The following is a 17,631-nucleotide window of genomic DNA, read 5'->3' on the forward strand; positions in this document are numbered from 1 at the left end:
TATTTGTTTTCGATTTGGTTTACATAATTTAAAACCTGACATTTCAACGTTTCTTTAGACATATGTCTCGTGTTTGTGTGATAAGTTTTCACTAAGCTACAGGTCATTTTCTGAAGAGAATCAGATTAGACATCATTGAGAGAGAGGCTGCAGATTGTGCATCATGTTTGTTTTCTTTATTTTACAAAAAGCACAACATTTTGTTTTTATTGTGACTGTACATAAAAAAATAGAAACTTAACAGACTATAATGATGTATAACACTTGCCTGAATGCTAAAAAACGAAAATTTGTTAATTTGAGTCTCTTTGGCACTGATAAGAAAAAAGGGAGTCGATCGCGCCGGCGCGACCGCCGACTCGAAGGGGTTAAAGGGATAGTTCACCCAAAAATGAAAATTCTGTCATCATTTAATCACCCTCAAGTTGTTCCAAGCCTGTATGAGTTTCTTTGTTCTGCTGAACGCAAAAGAATATATGTTGAAGAATGTTTGTAACCAAGCAGAGAGAGCAACCATTGACTACCCTAGAGAAAAAAATACTATGGTAGTCAATGGTTGCTCTATCTGATTGGTTACAAACATTCTTCTAAATATCTTCTTTTGTGTTCAGCAGAACAAAGAAACTCATACAGGTTTGGAACAACTTGAGGGTGAGTAAATGATGACAGAATTTTTATTTTTGGGTGAACTATCCCTTTAATCCGTAGTGTTTAATATGGAGTTGGCCCACCCTTTGCAGCTATAAGAGCTTCAACTCTTCTGGGAAGGCTTTTCACAAGGTTTAGGGAAGGTCAAGGGAATTTTTTACCATTCTTCTAGAAAAGCATTTGTGAGGTCAGGCACTGGCTTGGCTCGCAGTATCCGCTCTAATTCATCCCAAAGGTGTTATATCGGGTTGAGGTCAGGACTCTGTGCAGGCCAGTCAAGTTCCTCCACACCAAACTCGCTCATCCATGTCTTTAAGGACCTTGCTTTGTGCACTGGTGCACAGTGATGTTGGAACAGGAAGGGGCCATCCCCAAACTGCTCCCACAAAGTTGGGAACATGACATTGTCCAAAATGTCTTGGTGTGCTGAAGCATTAAGAGTTCCTTTCACTAGGAACCAAGCCCAACCCCTGAAAAAAATTAAAAACACACCATAATCCCCACTCCACCAAATTTTACACTTGGCACAATGCAGTCAGGCAAGTACCTCTCTCCTGGCAAACGCCAAACCCAGACTCGGCCATCAGATTGTCAGACAGAGAAGCGTGATTGGTCACTCCAGAGAACACGTCTCCACTGCTCTAGAGTCCAGTGGCAGCATGCTTTACACCACTTGGGCTTGGATGCAGCTGTTCGGTCATGGGAACCCATTCCATGAAGCTGTCTACGCACTGTTCTTGAGCTAATCTGAAGGCCACACAAAGTTTAGAGGCCTGTATCTATTGACTCAAAGTTGGCGACTTCTGTGCATTGTGTGCCTCAGCATGCGCTGACCCCACTCTGTGATTTTACGTGGCCCACCACTTCGTGGCTGAGTTGCTGTTGTTCCCAATTGCTTCCACTTTGTTATAATACCACTAACAGTTGATCGCGGAATATTTAGTAGTGAGGAAATTTCACGAATAGACTTATTGCACAGGTGGCAACCTATTATGGTACCACGCTTGAATTCACTGAGCTCCTGAGAGCGACCCATTCCTTCACAAATGTTTGTAGAAGCGTCTGCATGCCTAGGTGCTTGATTTTATACACATGCAGCCATGGAAGTGATTCGAACACCTGAATTCAATTATTTGAAGCAGTGTCCCAATATACTTTTGGCAATATAGTGTAGAATTGAAACAATAAAATTGTGAAATATTATTACCATTTAAACTGTTTGCAATTTTAATGTGCTTTAAAATGTAATTAATTCCTGTGATCAAAGCTGATTTTTCAGCATCATTACTCCAGTCTTCAGTGTCCTGTCCTGTCCTGTCCTGTCCTGTCCTTTCATCCTTGCTGAATGAAAGTAAATTAAAAGTAAAATGTTTGGTTAGTTGTTGAACAGACGTGGAAAAAAATCAATTCTCAATATCCTGGGGAATATGTATAGGGATTATATGTAGGGAATATGAATGTGAAACAATGCTCAAAAATCATAATGTTCTAATAATGTAAAAATACCAAGAATAATCACTCATTCTATTCATCTTGACAATTTTCACAATAAAATGGCATTGAAAGTAGGCTGTCTAACTTGGAAACTCAAGTGGAAATGTTCAACTCTGACTTTGTTGAGATGCAGGTACATGATGTCACACGAATGCCATCAGAGTCACAGAAAATTATCCTGTCTGTTGATAATAAACACCTGCAAAACAAATGCCAGCATTGCTATCTTGTTTATTCACATGTATTTTATTTGTATTCTCTATAATGCCATAGTTAAGACAATAGAGCGTTTCATGGTCGGAAGTCTGAGATATCCAGATCTGACCTTGAATGGAACAAAGCCTAAACCCACAAACAAAACAAGCAATGACCAGAACTCATCTGATTGTCTCCTCAATATTTTTAACAAACAACTCAATTTAATTTAATACACAAAGGTGAATAAAGAGTAAGATAAAACTGAACAAAGATGCGAGTGTTACTCATGATTTTTCATGTTCAGTAGAGCTTCACGCACCCAATGCTAGTTTGACCGTGATAGGGCCTCTTGAAGTCCAGAGGGAAACCCTGCATAGAGATCAGTAGATATCTCAAGCTCCAGTTTTCCTGCATCACGATCATTACCAGATGTTGGCTGAACGGCAGCTTCTAGGGCCCGAGCAAACTCCACAAATCGCTATAAATCACCAGGCACTTCCCAGCAGCTTCCTGCACGTCTCAATTCCACAATCATGTCTGCACTGCCATCACAAATGGACGGTAAATCTAATCTTGATCTTGTTTTTCTAGCGATAGTCAGTTTATGCAGGTGAGGGCCAACAAACACAACAACCGGGAACAGAGAACTGAAACAAAATATGAAATCTGCTCTTTCAATCTGTCTTTTCCCCCTCCATCACTCCTTTTCTTCCGCTGGTTGCTCTGAAAGCCACCTTTCTGCTCATTATCTCTGCCAATGACGCATCTGGTGCAATGATACAAATGTTAACAAAAAAGCTAATAAATAAGGCAAGGAGATGGCAGTGAATGAGTAGGTGTAGGCATTCAGGGAGTAAAAAGAAACATAGCAGCCCCAGCAGACTGGGAACATGCTTGGAGTTGGTAAGAAGAGAGAGCTGCTTAAAGCCAGAGCGGCCAATGATAAATGGACAGTAATGTCTTTCCCATCTGGTTTGAGAAAGGGCAAAGCCACTAATGAGTCCTATCAACACAGGTCTCCTGTCCTCATAGGGACATTCGATCACGAAACCACACAGGACAGAAACACTACACATGCTATTCTACTACGCAAAAGAGCCCAGATAAATGGACCTGATGTTAGGATACAAGGGCTAAGATGAAGATAACGGTTAGATGTGGACAGGCAGCATAATGCTCTTTGTGATCACCTTTGGTACGTACCATATATCAGTCCAGCACCATACACTCTTAAAAATACAGGTTCTTTATTGGCATCTACCGCTTTTCCACCGCCGGGCCGAGTTCTAAGAACAGTTTCAGTTATATTTCCATTTAAGCTCGGTTCGGCATGCCACGATTACAAATTGCTCTCGGCTTGTAATTCTCAGAGCGGTTAACCGTGCTGGTAAAATGCATGTAGTAACGTTGCCACTCAGGATTGGTCACTTGTCTGTTGCCTGTCTAACAGTTTCTCTGTAGCTGGCCAAGTGCGCTATTCGAGCGAAGTTAACAGGAAGTTAATAATAAAATGAACCAATCTAGCTATTTAGATCTTATACCATCTGTATGTTGATGGTACCATCAACTCTTGTGTTAACAAAGCAAAGACTGGCTTGCTTGAATTACATTCAAACAAGCTCTGTTATCAGCTTCACAGTGGAAAATGAAACCATATCCCTACTGGCTGTGCCGGATCAGCATGGAAAGCAATGATAACGGTTTGGCGCGATGTTGGAAAACCGGCTTATGGTTCCACAAAGAACCTTAACATCCATGGAACCTTTCCATTGAATATCAGGTTCTTTATAGTGGAAAAAGGTTAAATTATTATAATGTTCTTTACACTAAGAAAAAATTGTGATAACTGAAAGGTTCTTTGGGAAACCTAAAATGGTTCTTCTATGAAATCATGTGCATTATACCAACTGCAATCACTTTAATTCTTAGGCACAGGACTGAGAGGGCAGAAAACAATGGGCAAATGAAGGAAATGTGATCTGAAATCATGAAACTGTTTTTGAACCTGCGTTATCCACATGAGCACACAGATTTAAAATATTACCAATACATCACAGTTCCAACTCCAAAAGTATTGGTTTTGACGCTAAGTGGAAATGCGTATTACACATGGGAGGGTCTGATCTTGACATGCTTTGCATACACATGCCACATGGGTATTTTTATGGTTTAGAACCATTAACTAACAGGACAGGATTTGGAAGTGGAGGATGAATTAGTGCTTTCAAAAGTTGTCTTGTGAGTTGATGTTGTCCTGAAAACAAGGTTTCAAATGGAGTTAAAAAGGGGCTGTGGAAACCAAAAAAGCGAACGTAAAAAAAATCAGTTGAAGAGAGCAAGACAAATATCAGGAACGTCTTCTTTTTTCTTGCAGCTCGTGGTATAATGCAGTTCTGGCTTCTGTGCAGATATGTGCTTTAATTCCATGAAATATAACAAAGATGGAAAGGAAAACTGTGAAAATATTTATACAAATGAAACACGGTCTGCGTTAGAGGAGTAGGTGGGGTGTGAAGAAGAAGCCATAATAAGAAAAAGGTGTCAATATTCATCACTGAATTCAAAAGTGCGTATATAGAATAATAAACAAAAGTTCAGATGGCTTGGGCTAATTATTGAAACCACATCTTGAGAAATGAATAGATCACTTTCATGGTTCTCACTCCACAGAAGGAAACATGGATGTACCACATGGAAAACCATATAAAAGCATAACTTGGATGTTATGACATCTTATAAAAGTATTCCACCAGGGGGAATTACCTTTAAAAGCCAAAGCAAATCCTGTAACAATCTGACATCTACAAATATAAAAATGCTTTATTTTAAATGCAATACCAACATTTTGGTGTTGGAATTTCATAGAACCATGACAAAAGATGTTTTCGATATTTTAATACCAAAGCAACACCTATCAAACTACACCTCGGCCTTCACTGGCACAACTTGAATTATGTTGAAGGTGGGATGTTCCAGGGATTAGGGATTAACAAACAAGTCCAAGTTCAAGGGCCCTGACTAAACAGCATGGCGGAGACGGTTGCGGTTCATCAAAGCCATCCTGGCACATCTTGGCTGTCCAAGCACAGTGGGTGCAGCTGCTCAACTGAGGTCATCTTGGCAGCTGCCCCTGCCTCCCCCCTCCCTACCCACCCTAAGTTCAGGGGTTCGCTTTTTGCCTTCAGCTGCAAAGAAACTTCTCATTCATCCTTAATTATGAGAAGACTTTTTATACACGCTTGTTTTCTTATTCTCCTATTGCCTGCTTTGATTCTCCTTGCATGTTTCATGCTGTTTCATACTCGTTTCTTTACCTGGAGTGGGGAGGGAACAGGTAGATTTCATGTATTATATTTATTTATTTTCCTTTCTAAAATAGCTTTGATTCATTTATTTCCCCTCACTTTTTCTTCAAATTTTATGACAACTGCATTAACCTAACTGCATTAACCTGCATTAGCCAACGTTTTACATTTGCAGATTTAGGGCCAAATGTACTAAAAAGGGCAAATTAGCCTGAGAGCGCAATTCCAAAAAAGCGCAGATGGGAGTGGAAAGTTCGACATGTGATCTACTGAGGACGCACAAATTCAAGAACACAGACGCAGCCGGATCATTTCCAACACAGTGATCAATGCAATCTACCAAGCCGCAGCGCAAATTAACGTCTAGTTTAAGACATGCTTTTTTGGGGGCGGTAAATAATGGCGCAAATATCAGTAAATTGACAAGTGCAAACATTAGTTAATAACCCTGTCCATGCCTTTTCAGCGCAAATTTTCCCCTGCGTGTCTTTAGTAAATCCTGACAGTAGTTTTTTAACGGCAAAAGAGGGTTTGCGCTGGCGCAAGCTGTTAGTAAATCTGGCCCTTAATTGGTTTGGTTTGTGGAAATTTTGCAGTTTTTTAAAGCATTAATGATATTAGACATCTTGCAGTGAAATTGCATTTTGCAATAAAAAAAGAGAAATCCCTCAAGAGAAAAAAAATAAAATAAAAAAACTTTTATGGTGTTATAAATCTGTCAGAGATTGAGTGTCATTTATTATTATTATTAGTATTATTAATAATAATTTAGTATTACCTTTTATAAAGTACAAATTAATGAATCAATGAATTAATGAATTCACACGATTCCAGCATGGATATAATGCTGAGCTGCGCAATGCGATGTGACAAAAGCAAATATAACGCATTACAATCAGTGATGCTGTCTACACCGGATGCGGCATGACACAACATGACACAACATGACATATCCCCCACAGTAAACTGATGCCTTGTTCTATTCCTGATGTACTTCAAATGCTCGCGATACATCTGACATGATGAACAAAATAATTTATAACTGTCACTTTTTCTTGTCAGGTGTAGACACGGTGTAATTTGGGCCGCATATAAGCCCTACCATACAACACACGACACCCAAGCACATACAATACCCACCCGGCATTATCTCAAAAAAAAAAAGTGTATTAATATTATTTTAATTGAACTAAAAAAACAGGCAATAATAACTATAATTATCGTATGATTCATTCCTATCTTACTGCTATAATTTTCACTGTTTAATGTCATGAGAGTGGCAATATAGGCTATCCAATACAGTACATTTTTGTGATTAGTTGTATTTTGCATAAATTATATGGATGCCCAAAGTAAATTTTACTTTCATTGACAAGGCTTGTTGTGTCACTTATTGTGAAAAGGTCTCTTGACTTGATTTAGCATCAGCTTCACTTTGTCTGTTTTTTATAAATCAGACAGATATTAAATCACAGGAGATTATAAATTAGCACGCACACTTTGACACACATTATACATAGTCCTTTAACAGGAAAATGCAATAATTAACAGGGCAAAGGAAAATTATTTCCTACGCCCAGTTATCAGTAGGGCGACTGGGATACAGCAAGTTTATGTAGATGCACATGCAGGGGTCAAGATCACTAATGACCCACTGTACGCTAGAACAAACAGCCTATTCACTGCTGGGGATGATCTCAATTCCTGTAATTTAGTGCCATTGTCTTGCATTACATGGGCTCATCTAAGAGGCAAATAAAAGGATCATTAACTTAGTCCAGCTAATATACAACTCCCCCTGAAAGAGGCACTCCACCAGGGCCTCCATTTAGACTTGGCATTGCTTTAGATGGATGCTTTTGCAGTCCCAAATTACCCCACTGGTGAACATTATCATCCTTGAAGTTTAAAGTGACTACACGCTGAAGGTCCTTGGTGATCACTGCTGCACTATTAGAAGTTATGGCAGTGATTTGCCATTTCGATGGTAGACCATCTCTGATGAATGTACTTGGAGCAGGGTTCATGTCCTCAGAAAGTCAGTACAGGGTTGGTGAGATCACAAGACCGGCTCAGAGCCCCTCCTCACATAAGTGGACGGATCACACATGGAACACGGCCAAATTAGGGCCTGATTAACTTGGCGAGTGGCCAACGTGCTCATTCAGCCCTCTAAACTTTACACACAGCAGAACAAAGGTCCATCTACTGGATGACAGGTCTGAGAAAAGGCCATCGAAAACCCAGAATGATCAGAGAGTTGAGGATTAAGTATTTTACGGTTCCTTGTGCTCATTTTGAGTCGCCCATTTCTGGTCGACTGAACAAACGAAGTTGCTGTTCATGGCTATACACGTCATATTTTATTTTATTGTGTGTGGAAAGAATGATTAAAAAACTGGGTCAACTATTTAAACATCATTATGGATTTTTAGGCCATTTCTGGTCGTTGCCTTTGTGTACTGTCAATGCTTCTATTGAAAACTATTGAAAATTTTCAGATTAGGAGATAATGGGTCTCATAAATGTGTGTGGAAAATCTGCATTGAAATGTTTTCACAAACAAATCATGATTTGACTAATAACTTTAATAAATTAATTCTAAATTCATGAATAACCAGGGCATAAATGTAACACTTGCCAAGTGCCAAATGCGAGTAAAAATTGGCATATTAGAGTATATGAAATTTTGTCAGTCGCCAGTTGGCGGGTAATTTTTTTTAAAAATTCTAACAATGCAATGAACATGAACAAATCTGAACGACACTCTGTACAGTTGACGGGTCAGTGCTGCATCATCACGAAAGCTTCAGCCTTTCCAATCAAGCGCAGGAACACACAAAAGGGAATTTGTTACTCACATGCTCTGTGTGGGATGTTTAAGCATTCGAAGCGCACGCCCTGAAAGGTGCATCTCAGACAGCGAACAAAGTTGAGCTCTCTTTCATGCCTTCCTGCTCTTGAACGGACAAATTCATTCAAAATTAAAAATGCCTGTCTCTGCGAGTATCCTTAGTCGGTTATGACTTGAGTGAACGCAAACAAAAAACACATGATCCGTGCTAGCATTCGGTCTTAAAGGTCCCATGGCATGGCATTTTTCTATTATTTTATAATGTTTCCTGAGGTGTACTTATATTGTTAGTATGATTTTTACATCATAAAATGTCATAATTTAGAAATAAAAGGCATTTTTTCTATACTGATGTTTGCCCTCTGGCTGAATGCCCTGTTTCAAGAGGCGTGTCTGCTGTGAGACTTCAGTAAAAACGCCCACTGTTGTGATTGGCTGACATCATTACATTTGAATGAGTATCAGATATTGTAGTGGAGGGGGCACGTTTTAACGAGGTCTACCAGGCACGAGCCTGCTGCCAGAGAGATGGATGGACCTGAGTTCACTTCTCATCAGTTCTGTCAGTACGTCTCAGTTCAGTGAACTGTTTTAGTTACTAGAATATACTACAGGTTATTCGTCTATTTCTAGTCGGAGGGGCTGTCACTCATGTCAGAAAGTTAGTAACTCTAGTAAATTATGGATCAGCGCTGACTGGAGACGTGAACCGTTTAGAACGATTCAGTCCGATTTGGTGAACTGGTTCGGTTCACTAAAAAGAACTGGTTCAAAAGAATGATTCGTTCGCGAACCGGACATCACGGAGACGGAGCGATTGCTAACAAAGTTATTTATAGTAACTACTGAGTATTGAGAGCGCTGTCAGTCAGCGCAAGTTTTTTTTGTTTGTATCTGAGAGTTCTGAGTCCCAGTCATGGCGAGTCCGTCTTCATCCTTATTCTACAAACTTTGTAACACATGCAATGAACCATTACAGCTGTCAAGATGAACGAGTTACGAGTAAGTGTTGATTATAGCATTATTTTTAGATATTTTCCTATCACATGAAAAGCGTCAGTAACACGCATTGAGTACACAGCGCAAACAAAGACACAACAGCAGTAATCGAATGTAATCCAGTTTATTGTGGGGCAAGGCTGGCTAGCCCGGATACGCTCACACTTACCCCCCTTCTGCTTAATCTCGCGCCGCGTATGGCGCCTCCGCTGTGGGCCAGATGCAGTACTGGGGGTCGGTGATGTTGAAGGCCGACCGGCCAGTGCAGCCCGAGCTTCGGCGTGTGTGAGGTTTATCTCTAAAGAGATGTGACTCTGCCGATGTTGAGCAGAAACTCATGACTGTGCACATTTTAGAACAAATAGACGCGATGAGGACGTACAAAAACACTGACTCACAAGATAGAAAACACCGTTCTGTCGGGAGAGAGAGAAGCCGCAGCGTGTGCACGAATAATATAGTTCTGAGTGAACTTGAATAATAAGCTACACATCAGAAATCACTGATCACTGATCAGAAGGAACTGAAAAAAGACTTCTGTTTTCATTTATACATCCAAACACTGAGAAACTGCCAGCATTCACTCATTCACAAGTCATGATCTCTCGAGGACAAATATGGCGCTTGCATGGGCGTACCAAAATCTCTGGGCGGAGGAAAGGGAGGTAACCTTTCCTGTTTTGACTTCATAACAGGAGACTTCAAGATTGGCTAGTCTGGCCTGTCATTTTCTCAAAGGCAGAGAAAGACAGCCAGAACTCGGTTTACAACGATCAAAATTTCTAGCCACTTGGGGACAATATTCAGGCTAGGGGAACTCATATTAATGTTGAAAAACCTCATAAAATTACAATTTCATGCCATGGGACCTTTAAAATGACAGCATCCTAATAATCCTTCTACGGCCTGCGTTTTTAAAGCAGCAGTCCATAAGTTTTGCCTCTTTGTTGCCATCTATGTTTGAGACCTGCAATTGCAGTTATTTGTGGAGTTATCATTTATGTGGGCTGTGCATCGGCACGGCTCCTCAGCACGGATTAATCTAATGTTTCGAGGAGTTTGTGTGGCTGTCCTTCAGTCACCACACTGGTGTGGGTACTGTGCTTCAGAATCACAGATTCTACGTCTTGAAGTATGACCAAAATAATAATTTTAATAATAAGTAACATGTCTACCTCTTTTGTTCTGACCAACTGAGAAAAAACACAATAAATTGTTTATTTAATTTATATATAGAATCGTGAATTTTCCCTTTTGTGGAATGACTGGTAAAAGTTCCATTGGCAGGTTTAGTTAGTTTTAGGCCCTGTGAATAACTGTACTGAAAAAAACTGAAATCTACGCAAACATTTGCATACTCTGGGTGGCCTTATAATCGTGTTAAGATTAATTTTTAATACACATAAATGCACAGGGCAAACAAAGAGAGCTAAATGAAATGCAGGTGAAACTAACCAGTAACTATGGAAATAAAGTAGGCCATGATCGAAACCAAACATTGTTTTTTTTTTTTATGCGTACAGACCACAACGTTGTCAAAACGATCCCTGTTCACATGGATCTGTGAAAATGAGTATAAACGCTGTATTATGCTGATGCTGATATTATGCTGTAGTTGGTGACGTCACTTTGTAAAGAAACACATTGGGTCCTATAATAAACTTGGCGCAATGTGACACCAGGCGCAACGCAAGAGTTTTTTGCTAGTTTCAGCCTGACGCAGTTATCATTTTCACGTCCAGCGCCAGTTGTCCACGTCCAGTTGTTTAACCCCTTAAACCCGAAGTGTACCGGCCCCGGTACATCCCCCCGCGAAAAAAAATCATAATCAAATTACTAAGCAACCCCTCAATGTAATAACACAAAATAGATATCAGTTTAAAGTTTAGAATCTCAGCTTTTCAATGAATCTATCCCCTTTGATCAAACCACGCTGAGTTATTCCTCTAAAACGGAGTGTACTGCCGCCGGGCGCCACCTAGCTGCAAAAAAATTATTGTCATATTTTCCAAAAATCCTGCATGGATCAACATAAAATTTTATTATTATGTATTGCAAAGTGTCAAACACATCATACAGCTCAGATAGTCATGTGTCATATGTCATTTGAAAGGTCTCAAGGAGTAGAACATAATAAGCCTAATTTAGAACATTATAAGCCTAAAGCCTGTTTTCGGCTTTGACTAAACTTGAGCGAGTTTTTTGTAAGTTAAGTCCTGCAAGACCCATATGTAAATAATATACTGATGCAGTATTCATGTGGGGTTTTTCACTCTTAACTTCATGAAACGTGGAAAATGGCACATCGTTATTTACAGCAGATTCTCACGATTAAAAAGAGCCCAAAGTCACCACAATCTGTCTTTTAGATCTAAAGATATTCCTTGTTAAATTATAACACAAAAAAAGCAGCACAGATGCACATGAGCGGAGTACAAAAATAACAGTTGCTTATATTTGCCATTTTCGCTGTTAACTTCATGAAACATGCTCCGATCGTTAAAAATGGCACATCCTTATTTTCAGCAGACTCTATCGTCATTTTGCGTCATCTGAGGATTTTTTGGCCAGAGGCTAGAGACTACAGCCAATAGTAGGAGCTAGTTCCACATATTATCAACCTGCCCATAGGGGTGGGATCCCACTCACAGAATATAAATGCGCACGGCCGCTCGGCTCAGGCATTCATAACGGAGCAGTGCGGAGCAAAGTGAGCGTTTACATTTTTCAATGAATTCCTGTTAAAGTTAAGCTTCCATAGGCATGATCTGAAAACGCACCAGACTGCACACACGCTAAGAATAAATGCCGCGCTTACCTCAGCTCTGCTCAGCTCTTCGCTCTCGTGATGAATGAAATCCTGCTGCGTTTGTGCCGTGACTTTCGTTCGGCTCACTCACACTTTATTGAAAAGACAAGTTCAGTTTTTAGGTGTAGTGTAACTGAACAAAATTATTTTATTACTATGAAAATCAAAACGACGGTGGGGGCGGTGTCATGGTGGGCAAGTGATAGCCAGTGGCCGTGGCTTTGGGAGTGGCCTTGTTGGGCAGCGAAGCAATTACATTCTGGGAGTTGTTGTCTTTCATCATGAGATGATCCAGTTTAAATACACATTCATCTTCCCAGCGCTGAAGTACCCCTTTAAGAGTTGATCAAAATGGTGTTATTATATAATATCTATAATATGATATAAATAATATCGTAATAATATCATGTCTTTTATCAGCAGTTTCTCAGCATTAGATTGTCCAAATGTAATAATTTATATTTTCAAAAAATATAAAAAGTGTTCTAACAAATGATACATACTTTTTTTATAGTTTGAGTTATGAGTCTTTAAATTTGTGTATGTCACTCTGAAAACAAAAGTTTTATAAATGTCACGGACTGAACAAAAAGGCTACCTTTGTAACAAATGCTGTAACTTTTGATTACTTTATGATACCACCACAAAATATTGATGCAGGCCACATATAGGGGAAAATCACCAAAAAAGAATTTTTATGCTACCTTATTTCCTTCCTGAGTTATTGCATGTCAAATAAGAAATATTTGTAAAATAATAAAATAAATAATAATGTTTGTCTTTTATCAGCAGTTTCTCAGCATTAGATTGTCCAAATGTAATAAAAATAGAAAAGTGTTCTAACAAATGATACCTACCATTTGACTCTCCTTGCTATAGTTTTGGAGTTGAGCCTTTAAATTTGTGTATGTCACTCAGAAAACAACAGTTTTATCAATTATTTCTGGGTGTCAAGGATTGAACAAAAAGGCTACCTTTGTTCTAAATGCTGTAACTTTTGATTACTTTATGCTATCACCACAAAATTTAATGGCACAGTCCAACATCACCAAAAAAAAATTTTCTGCTGCCCTATTTCCTTACTGAGTTATTGAATGTTAAATAAGAAAAAAAAAAAAAAAAGTAGGGATGCTCCGATACTGATTTTTGCAGCCGATACGAGTACTGATTCCTTGTCACGGTGATCGGCCGATACCTATCCCGATTCCAATGCTTCACTGATTTGTAAGCTCTCTGATCACTGTTAACCTTTTTTCAGATAAAAAAAAAAAATACTATAGATGTTGCGTTTATTATATTTTTGTTAAATCTTTATGGTAATTATGTAATGTAATGTAACTATCGTTTTAATAGGGTACAAAATAAATAAATAAAAATCATTCATTATACAGTGAACATTTTAATATGCCTTTAAAATGGGGTTTCTGCATAATACTATGCATTTCAGGATACTTAATAGGGCTGGGCGATATGGCCAAAAATCATATCTCTGTATTTTTTGGTTGAATGGCGATACATGGTATATATCCTGGTATTTTCTAAATTTTTCTATTTGGATAAAAAAAATCTGTATTTTAATAATAATTTTATTTCCCATCCTGCCCAATGATGTCCTAAAAACTATGTTGATATTGAAGGCTATAAACAAATACAGTGAATGTAATGTAGGCATGCATTAATAATTTTGTTTTTTAATTCACTAAACTAAACATGAAAATAAAAACAAAAGCATATTAGCCTATATTTGATTACCCAATTATAATGGTCACTTTCATTAAAAAATTTACTTACTTGTAGGTTTAAAATTCCACATATGGCACATTTATTGTCCAACAACAAATATTTTAGAAATATGTATATTTTAGTCTCCGTCTGTTTGGCACGTGCATGCGGCGGTGCTCTTAAGGGAGTTTTAGCGGAGATTCACATGCAGAAGTCTCGTCCTCTCCTGACAGCAAAATGGACATGTTTGTATGACTTCTAACATTTACAGATGGAGAATATACCTGTGAAATGTAAGTTATGCACAGAGAAAAGCACCACATCAATCTACTGTATATCGATACTTCCCTTCTATACTACCGAACCCTTCTCCACTTCGGCCTTCAAAGCTCTCGTTTGAATATTCGCTACTACCCCACGCGCCATGTATGTCCTCACGCGCTGACGTCATCAAATTGCGATCGGTTCGTGAGATTGGCCAAGTTTAGTGAGTACCGATCGAGTCATAAAATATGATTATCGGCCGGCCGATCGATCAGAGCATCCCTATTTAAAATTATAATTATACAACAGCACATTTTTACATTTAAAAAATAAAATTAATCCTATCTGGAGAAGTGTTTAGTCTTTCCGCTCTCAAATTCCACCATGTAAATAGCGAATCCGCCATGGCGCAAGCGCAACTAGCTTTTAAAGGGAATGGGAGATGAGACTCTGATTGGTTTATTGCACGTTACGCCCAAAACACACCCATGACTCATTAAGAGACTAGATACAACCATTTTTGACCATGCGCCTGTCGCACCGGCTGTTTTTTCCGTCGTTAAACTAGCAAAAGTGGATTCGGACACACCCTAAGTGCACCTGTGCCGTGCGCTTCAGACCATGTTCTCAGATTGTTAAAATAGGGCCCTATATTCCTATTATAGACTGAATACTTAATATCCATGAGCATGATGTCACCGTTTTCACAAATGTGCGTTTTAGTTGTTTACACGATAATATAGCTTTATATAAACTTCACTTTGAAACCCATTTTTAAAAGCTTGCGTTTTCAGGCCCCCAAAATGCCATTGTTGGCCAAAAAAAAATCTATTTTTAGTTTTCGGCCCCTAAAACACAAAGAAACTGAATATAAACCTGACACTGAAAGAGTAAGAAAAGCTCATTATAGCGCGAGCAAGTTTCACTGCAGTTGTTGTCCTCTCAAAAGAAAGTTTAGAGAGTCTTTAGAGAGTCTCATGTTTGCTGAGAGCCCTTATATGAGACAGTTTGGGATGTTTTATACATTTACGCAAATGACTAACCTTGTACACACGGTCACTCATTTAAAATACTCCAAATGCATTAACATTAGAAAAAGGCTAAGAACAAATGTTTACACCTTTAGATAGAAATATTTTGTGAGAATTTCACCTGTCAGTACAAATATGACATAATGCAAACAATTACTGTATGAGACCCACTGTTCTCAAGATAAACTGCTATTTTGAGAGGTTTCGAAAAAGTAGCAAAAAACATGCTTACCAATGACAATGAGGGTGTAGTTAATGTTGACGCTGCCAAAGCCATTGGTGGCTTTACAAATGAACGTCCCAGCATCCTCTGCCTCCACCTCTTTGATGCGAAGGGCTTGCTGAAGGACCCTGAAGCGCATCCAACCGCTGTGGATGTTTCGTCCGTCTTTGGTCCACATGATGAGGGGTGGCGGATCTCCCTCCACAGGACACTGAAGTTTCATGGTGCGTCCAATTCTGATGGTCTGCCGTTGGGCTATCTTCTCTGCTACACGTGGAGGACCTACAGAAAACAAGATGATGGTAATTACTAGAGGTCGACCGATTCATCGGTTTTGCCAATTAATCGGCACCGATAGCTTATTGGTGGAACAATCGGTTATCGGCAAAAATCCACACCGATAGTTTTTCAGAGTTGCGTCCGTTGCTGGAGTGGCTGAGACGGATGCGCTGTTATTACACAGTACGAGAGCGTTGAGAATGGTCTGCTGGCATTATAAAGCACGAGAGCGGCCTCTAGAGGCCAAATAAAAACTATCACTGATGCCTTGTGTTTACATTCACACGTGAGGCTGCTCGCTGCACGGAAAGCACATGCTGCACGGAGATCGCTGACACATCAGATGCGCGTTAAAAACACGACAGCGAAACGGTATGAATACAGAGCACTACAGTACTTGTTGCCAAATAATTATAAAGTAATTAATTTCTTGACTAGATGCTCTATTAACAGGTAAATAACAGTAGTGTGTATTGTCGTCGAGACTGAGAGGACGCTAATATTAGCAGTACCTCAAGCAGTTAAAACAATGTGATAACACGCAAGTCCGACCCAAATGTTGCATATATAAAATTTGTGATGTGAGAAAGCAAACTGTATCATCATGCTGCCGACAAAAATATAAACAAAGCAGAACCGCATTCTCTTTCTAAAAAAGCAGACTGTTTAGATGTATATGAAATGGTAATGCTACAATAAGATCCCATTGTAACATTAACTAAGGTTAATAAATGCTGAGGAAGTATTGTTAATTGTTAGTATGTTCATTTCAACATTAAATTGAGTTTGAATTTTTATCTGTTAACCTTGGTTAATGCACTATGAACTAACATGAATGATCAAGGTACAATTGTATTGCTCATATTAATACATGCTGTAAAAATGTATGCATAATGCATATAGTTCATGTAAGCTAATACATCCTTGTTGCATAGGGACTTGTATAGTGTTACCTATGAAATGTACATGCATGTTTCTAGGTTATAGGTAAAGAAACAAATTTGACCTGTAGTATTTTAATGTTAAAAGAATTTGTTCTGTTAGAACTTCTCATTTTAATATTCATATATATACGTTTTTAATTTAGCACATTTCCATGGATCAGTGCTGTTTTTTTTATTTCTTGTTATAAAGTTCAGCACTGGTTTACTTATGTTTTTTTTATTTTATCCAGTATCCATTTTAAAAACTATCGGTCGATTAATCGGTTATCGGCAAGTGTGGTCCAACCTAGTTATCGGTATCAGTAAATTCCACAATCGGTCCACCTCTAGTAATTACGCTCATTGTAGGCGCAGTCTTAATATACATGGCACAAATTAAAACCCTTTTCCCTATTAAATGACTAATAAAATGGCGGGAGGAACATGTGTTGCTGGAGATGAACACTGGTAAACCAAAGAGCTTTGCTAGCGGGTTGATTAGCGCATCCCATATAGCCTTGTTATGAGATTAATCACCTATATTTCCTACATAACGCTTCAGTTACTTACGTAACCTCGGTTCCCTGAGAGGAGGGAACGAGTATTGCGTTTAGCTAAACGCTAGGGGAATTTCCTTTCCTCGAGATTTTGAAGCAAATTTTTATCCTAAAAATACCATGTAAAACGTAGTGCAGCTGCACAGCTCTCAGCAGGAAGCAGCTGCGTGCTGATTGGCTGTGCCGCTGCAACTGCAGGAACCTATGGCGAGACCACTGGGCGGGAAGGACCAATCAGGTCCCTCTAATATTCCCGCCACAAGGGGCAGCAGAATTTGCATAGCCAAGGGAATAAAAGACCCTGTCTCGCCAGGTTCGTCAGGTT

At 39.1% G+C, this 17,631-nt stretch overlaps 1 protein-coding gene across 1 annotated transcript in view; it reads right to left on the minus strand.

The window, feature by feature from the left end:
• The window catches only part of fgfrl1a (fibroblast growth factor receptor like 1a), a 102,308-nt gene that overhangs the window by 48,302 nt on the left and 36,375 nt on the right, over positions 1-17,631 (minus strand). Inside the window, exon 3 of the mRNA XM_079839804.1 lies at positions 15,557-15,829. Within this exon, the coding sequence (XP_079695930.1) occupies positions 15,557-15,829 (273 nt within the window). The remainder of the gene's footprint in view (positions 1-15,556; positions 15,830-17,631) is intronic.

Source organism: Gobio gobio, assembly GCF_949357685.1.
Source record: "Gobio gobio genome assembly, chromosome: 16".
NCBI classification, from domain to species: domain Eukaryota; kingdom Metazoa; phylum Chordata; class Actinopteri; order Cypriniformes; family Gobionidae; genus Gobio; species Gobio gobio.